This window comes from Miscanthus floridulus, chromosome 1, assembly GCF_019320115.1.
Source record: "Miscanthus floridulus cultivar M001 chromosome 1, ASM1932011v1, whole genome shotgun sequence".
NCBI lineage: Eukaryota > Viridiplantae > Streptophyta > Magnoliopsida > Poales > Poaceae > Miscanthus > Miscanthus floridulus.
This window is the reverse complement of record NC_089580.1, coordinates 165763927-165771107: the sequence shown is the minus strand read 5'-3', so window position 1 is coordinate 165771107 and position 7181 is coordinate 165763927. Positions and strand designations below refer to the sequence as shown.

Below are 7181 nucleotides of genomic sequence, written 5' to 3'. Positions count from 1 at the left end.
GGCGCGTATCGGCACAAGCTCAACTCGACCCTCAGGGCAAACTAACGTTTCTTTTTTATCGGGAATGCTATTGCTCAGTACTCCCAAGCTGACTAATTAGTACTTCTAATTACACTCGCTGGGGGTAAAAAAGGAAGAAAAGAAAATAGGACGCTTATTCTGGAATGGGTTAAGTCCAATTTACACCCTCCAACTTGCAGCAAAGTTCGGATTTCAACCTTAAACTTCAAAACCGGACAACTTTGGCCCTCCAACTCACGAAAAAGTTCAACTTTCAGCCTCATGGGCGGTTTTGCGGATAAACAGTGACTTTTGATATTTTTGATAGCGCCGAAATTTTATATTATTTTTTCGAGCATCTTAACGTCCTCAAATGAAAAAACTCAAAACTACAAAGTTGTAGATCTCATCGAGGTCTACAATTTACATATAAAAATTATCTTCATCTGACATCGTATTGAAGGGTTTTCTATTTTTTGAAATTTGAGTCTCATCACGCGATAAAATATGCTGCTGAAATTTTATATTATTTTTTCGAGCATCTTACTGTCCTCAAATGAAAAAACTCAAAACTACAAAGTTGTAGATCTCATCGACGTCTATAATTTACATATAAAAATTATCTTCATCCGACATCGTATTGAAGGGTTTTCTATTTTTTGAAATTTGAGTCTCATCACGCGTGAAACAATTTTGTCGCGTGATGAGACTCAAATTTCAAAAAATAGAAAACCCTTCAATACGATGTCGGATAAAGATAATTTTTATATGTAAATTGTAGACCTCGATGAGATCTACAACTTTGTAGTTTTGAGTTTTTTCATTTGAGGACAGTAAGATGCTCGAAAAAATAATATAAAATTTCAGCACCATATTTTATCGCGTGATGAGACTCAAATTTCAAAAAATAGAAAACCCTTCAATACGATGTCGGATGAAGATAATTTTTATATGTAAATTGTAGACCTCGATGAGATCTACAACTTTGTAGTTTTGAGTTTTTTCATTTGAGGACGTTAAGATGCTCGAAAAAATAATATAAAATTTCGACGCTCCCGAAAATATCAAAAGTCACTGTTCACCCACAAAACCGCCCAGAGGGTTGAAAGTTGAACTTTTTGAGAGTTGGAGGGCCAAAGTTGTCCGGTTTTGAAGTTCAAGGTTGAAATCCGAACTTTGCTGCAAGTTGGAGGGTGTAAATTGGACTTGGAATTGCAGAAGGGCATTTCCATGTTGCCATTGCCACGGTGGTCTGGATTCTGAACTGGCCCAGAATGACAGGTAGGCATGGATCTGCAGAACGGCAAAACGATAGGATTCTACTCTTTTCAGGAAATACAGCTGGCAAAATGCCAGGCAGAAGCGTGCTGATACCACGGCGAAGCAGAGCAGACACAACTGCTGTGCTGAGTACCACGCCGAAGCAGAGCAGACAGCAGAGTCGGAGGCTCCCACAGCAGCGCGTGAATGCGTGAGACTGAAATCTTTGCTGCACAAAGATTTTGTTCCGGTTTTCAGAGAGGGTCTGTTTTGTACGCGAATTGCCGAATTTTTCTTCAGATCGGGTCTGTCCGTACCACACGACGCACGTACATGAATCGCAAAATTCCCTTGCTGAAAAACAGCAGCTGGGAAGGAAGCATCGGCATCCCGTTGGGCCGTGCCATTCTTACCCGTCGTAAGGCGCGCGCAACCACCGCCATCAATGGGTGGCTACCGGTATCACATATTCGCGCTGAAAACATGTGTACCCGCGCTACAATGCGCATCAATCTCAATCTCAGCCCATGGAAGGGAAGGGATCCCACAGCTGCAATACACCGACAGCTTACTGTCACCTCGCCCTGTCCCTGGACAAAAGTGGCTTCAAGACGATGTGCCGGTACCACGGATGGACGAGAGCCAAGTACGCAGGGGATCCACGCGTTCATCACGTTCCGGCAACATGGAAGATATGCACACCAATGCCATGGGCCTATGGAGGTATTCGTGCCCTGCCTACCATGGGAATGTACGTACCGGCAATGAGTACGACGCGCATCCCGTGGATCACGAAGATTTCAGCGTAGGTTTTTATTGCACATCATTGGGAACATCATGTCCTGCACTCCTGGCTACCATGACAATACAATCCCACCGTAATAGGTATTCAGATAGCAGGTGAAGATTGCTCCACGGTACATAATATCGCAAGGTATCCTATGGGAGATCTTTGCCCTGTTGCACTTGAACAAAGATTGAAGGATGTGGATTTGCCTGCTCAATCACGATTTTGGGCGGTTTCTAGACAGAACTCAGACCAAACCATAAATAGCCGGTTTTAACGGGTTGGTTTAGGCAGGCTAATGGTTTTAAACCGCCTAATCCAATCTACTACTCAGTCGAGCGGATCCAGGCCGAGTGGTGAAGGCGGCGCCGAGAGTTGTGCTACCGACGATGACGGCTAGCATGGGTGTCAGCAAGCTGCTGCCGGATCTGCAGGTTGTGGTCGCGCCATGGCCATTGGTTGCTGATGGCAACGGCATGAGGCTGGATCCGTCCCGCACTGAGCCGTAGGTGTCTTACTCCTCGCGTCCTTGTTCCCGTCCCCTCACTGAGTTGCAGCAGCGCGGCTCGCTGGTGCTTGGCGACGGCCTAGCCAGGAGCGGTGGCGAAACCGGAAAGTGCCGTAATGGTACTCGGCGCGGCGCCTCATCACGCCGCCAACCCACGCAGGTGCGTTGCGCTGCAAGGCGAGGAGCTTCCATATGCCGCGCCGCCCGGCAAAGGTGAGCGCAGAGCGGCACGAGGGGACGCTGGAGGAGGCACGGGCTGCTCTGCTGTGGCTCCGGCTCCCGCGAAGGAGAGCACCATGAGGCCTGGGGCGAGGCCGTGCTTGCTCCGGCGAAGGCATGCGCCGTGCGGCCTGGGGCGAGAGTGAGCGCGTGACCACCACCCATGGTGACAGCAGATCGAAGAGGAGTAAGGGCGAAGGAGGCGGGTTGAATGGTTTTGTCGACGGGCCAATGAGTCAAATCAACCAGCCTGAAACTAGCTTTGGGGTTTGGTCTGCCTTATTTGGCGGTTCCAGCGGTTTGGTACCAAACCACGAATAGGTATAGGTATATGTGGATGGCTTGGCAAGAAGATTTGCACAAGAGCGCACTGCATACGGAAGGACAAACCTCAACGATAAAGATGAACAACAAAGTATAGCATCTCATATTATTGAAAACGAATGAATAAGAGAAGTGGAGCAAAAAAGACATCACCACCATTTCAAGCTTTAGGCAACTCATCAAACAGCGTCCATTCCAAAAGCAACTCCAAGTAATTGTACAGACATGCTGACCCCAGCCATCCCAGATAAACAGACAACTTAAAAAATAACAGTCTATCAACCAAGAAAACCATGTAGATGACTGATGACTCTGATTTCACCTAACACAAGCATTCATCCCAGAGAAAACACAATGAAAATTTGTGGAGGGAAGATGAACCTTGACAACAAAATGAATGGAAGGACACTCATTTGACCCTTGTTTGCGTATACAAACGCCTTCAATCTTTAGCATCCTTCTTATCATCAGATGCAGGAGCCTCCTCTTTCTCCACAGTTTCCTCCTTGCTGGCCTCTGTCACCGTTAACTTCTGTACCAAATCAGCGGCAGTGGAGGCTTCCTCGTTTTCTTCCTCCTCAGTCTTTCCTTGCTGTTCAGCTATCTCTTCAACAATATCCTTAAACTTCTTGCAATCTGAATAGAATCGCAAGAGAGTAAGCAGCAAATTCAAAATAAACAAGGATGCCAAAAATAAAATTGTCATACTATCATCATTCAACAGCAATTGATATCTCAGAAAGAAACAAAAGTAAACCCAACCTAACACCACAATTCAAATTATCATCAAAAGTATAAAAGAACACTTTCTAGTTTCCAACATCTAAGTTGTCCGAAGTTAAACATTTTTAGGTTTGACCAAATACATCAAAAGAGCACGACACCAAATTCAAATTATTAGATTAGATACACCATGAAATATGTTTTTCATAATATACATACTTATTTGATGTCATACATGTTGGTGTTCTTTTCTATGAAGTTGGACAAACTTAAAATAGTTTGACTTACGACAACTCTAGAAGTTGATTTATTTTGAGACCGGAATATAACTAAAAATAGCAATCAATACCTAAACTACAACGCTGATGATCTGTCAGATATTTGTAGATATCAAACAAAATTTCCAACAATACAAGCATGATACATATCATCATCCCGCAAATGTCTCAAAATAAGCAAGCAAGCACCTGATGCCCTTCTAACACAGGGAAAAGCTGCCAAGATCCCTGGAAACTAAATTGTTAGGTCCTTGGAGTATACTGCTACTATGGTCCTATATAAACATGAAGGTCGTGCATAGGCTAACCAATAGATGCCGTAGCTGAATGGAAGTGTGACATTAAAGTTAATTATTCATGGTGCATTGAGCAGCCACATTAACCTCAATAATCTGGCACCTGAGTGTGCAAAATTAATCAGTTATTCATGATGCATGTGGCAGTACGTGAGTAACATGCAGGCATGCTAACGCAGAGCTGCAAAAGGTGATCCATTCAGCAATATCGGCATGTTGTGATCACATAATTAGCTAAGAAATAACAGCATGGCTGCTAAATGTCAAGGCAAAAGTAATGCTAGATATACACGACACATGGCAACAAAAGGTCCAATGGCGATCAAAATTAGCTCAGTCTCAGACCATTTCCAACTTGGCACTTTTGCTACCAAGTCGTGAGTTACAGGTCTTCCACTATTGAAACTTGCTATTCATGGTTAGAGACCAAAGTAGCAGTTCGCTAATTTTAGAGTAGGTTCTATCGCGATCAATGGAAATAAAATATGTTTTGCTTTGAGCACAAGTATTCTCCCACATTGGAAGTAACTTAAAATACTTGAAGAACAGAAGACAGCCTGTGACTGCACCAAGAGTAGCATGCCAGAAATACAGGCAAATGCGAAACAAAACCATATCATGGAAACAGGAAACATGAAGCTTTATTGATGATTGTTATGAGGACAGCACTATGAGTTCGAAGCCCAGTACGATACAACTAAGAATTGATGGGGCATTCATAATGTCAAGGAGGGTCACCGAACAATATACATCAAAAACAAATACAATATATGAATGGCATCCAACAAACTTAGCTTATCACATAATTCATAGATCCAAAGGCCAGTGATCAATCAACTTTTCTAAGACAAAAGTAAGCCAAAACAACAATAAATAGTTCAATCAACAGAGGTACCAAACATCATGACAGTGTAAGCTGCTAGCTATGAACAGATGCAAGGAGAGATAAAGAGGTAAGATATGGTTCTAGGTGCTCACTCTCGACAGATCCAAAACGGATAGCGAACATCTCCTCCTTGAGCTCACCGTCGGCGAAGTCCAGCGCGTGCCACACGCACGACTTGTCGCTCCCCGCGTGCTCCTGCATCTTAGTCGTCGCCACCACTGTGCGAACGGAGAAAAGGGTTAAGCAATACTCGCCAATGTCGAAACCTATCCAGCCAGATCGAAATCGCCAACGAAAATCCCACAAAAAGACCGTGATTACCAAGATGATTGGCGCAGATCTTAAGCGTCTTCGCCTGACGCATCACGAGGCGGACCTTGGCGGTCTCCTTGTGCTTGAGCAGCTTCACAGTGCCTGTTCCGCGCTCTTTCCACTGGTTCCCCTCCTTGTCGAACCGGTAGAGCTTCGCCTTCCTGCACAATCGCCGCACGTCGTCAGATCAACAAGACCTAGCCACCAAATCGGATCGGGGCGGATCAGGGAGGGGGAGGATTGAAGCGGCCGCGGATGACTCACATGTCGAGGAGCACGTCCTCGTCCTCCTCTCCGGTGGTAACGGCGACCTCCTCCAGCTTTACGATGGGCGCGACCTGGGCGCCGGTGTCCTCGTCCTCGCCGGCCGCCGCGGCCTCCTCCTCCTCCGCTGGACGGTGTTCCGCCGGGTCGGCCATGGCGTTCGGCGCGGTGGCGTCGGTGGCTGCAGTAGGGCTCGTGGCCTGCGCTTGCTGGCTGCGCTCCTGCTACCGGTTGCTGATGTCCGTGGCGGCCGCGGCGGTGGGGAGGGGGCGGCTATAAAGTTGAGAGACGTGGGGGTGGGGACGTGCGCGGCCGCAAGGGTTCGGCTCTGGGAAAGCGATTTGCCTAGTAGGGTTGCGTTGCGTTCCGGGCGGAGGAGTCTCACGTTCACCCGTCTCCTCTAGTCTAGGCACTGTTTAGATTCTAAAAATTTCCAACCCAAAGTGTCTCATCGAATTTTACGGCACATGTATGAAGTACTAAATGTAGACGAAAAATAAAACTAAGTGCACAATTAGGTGAGATATCGCGAGACGAAACTTTCAAACCTAATTAGTTCATAATTAGATACTAATTACCAAATACAAACAAAAGTGCTACAGTGGATACTAATTAGTCCATAATAATTAGATACTAATTACCAAATACTCTAAAAATACAGTGTATTAATTTTCCATCCTAGGGCTATATAGATTGCGTTTAAGTAATTGCCATCCCCCCTCCTAAAAAAATGGTCTCACCTGTTAAATTTTCCACGCCCATCATTATATTTTTCACTGATTATCTGTCACTATTTTCCATCCACCACAATAACGGGCCATGTTATCGCCTCCTGTATCAAACTCACGGCATTTATTTGAGAGCCTCTGTCTTTCTAAATCCATGAGACTTATGAGTTTAGCATAATAGGTTTCTTGAATTGGGACATGCTCACAAGATTAAGTTCTCGACCTAGTACAACATTCTTTTTTTCCCTAGATTTATCTATCTAGGATGATAGGATCTAAAGGTACTACCATTTTTTTTCCAGTGGTAGACGATGTGTCCATCGAGAATAAGACATGTGTCGTGACTTTGTCGATCTTAAAATCTTATAGATACTTATAGTGGTACAAATTTATGTATGTGTATATAAGAACATACGATTGTACTGAAATATTAAAATCTATTCAACCTTTTTCTGATAGCTAGGTTTGTCAAGCAATAGATAGTTCTTTCTAAAGATGGCAACGGGAAATTCCCCGTCGGGGAATAAGCCACCATCCCCGTCCCCGCGGGGGGGGGGGGGGGAATTTTCCCCGTCCCCGTCCCCGCGAACAACCAC

The 7181-nt window shown here is 45.1% G+C and overlaps 1 protein-coding gene across 1 annotated transcript; it reads right to left on the bottom strand.

Moving 5' to 3' along the window:
- Positions 1-3264: 3264 nt before the first annotated feature.
- On the bottom strand, positions 3265-6170 carry LOC136500857 (ran-binding protein 1 homolog a-like). Its single transcript, XM_066496322.1, has 4 exons — positions 5858-6170; positions 5603-5754; positions 5374-5499; positions 3265-3734 (listed from the first exon to the last, which is right to left on the bottom strand). Exons 1-4 carry the CDS (start codon positions 6010-6012, stop codon positions 3541-3543), a joined length of 627 nt encoding a protein of 208 aa, XP_066352419.1. The 5' UTR covers positions 6013-6170; the 3' UTR covers positions 3265-3540.
- Positions 6171-7181: the final 1011 nt, after the last annotated feature.

Coding starts and splice junctions, on each gene's coding strand:
- LOC136500857 (XM_066496322.1), bottom strand. CDS start 6,012: ATGGCCGACCCGGCGGAACACCGTCCAGCGGAGGAGGAGGAGGCCGCG. Junction 5,755..5,857: donor GAGGACGTGCTCCTCGACAT/GTGAGTCATCCG, acceptor GCGATTGTGCAG/GAAGGCGAAGCTCTACCGGT. Junction 5,500..5,602: donor GATCTGCGCCAATCATCTTG/GTAATCACGGTC, acceptor CCGTTCGCACAG/TGGTGGCGACGACTAAGATG.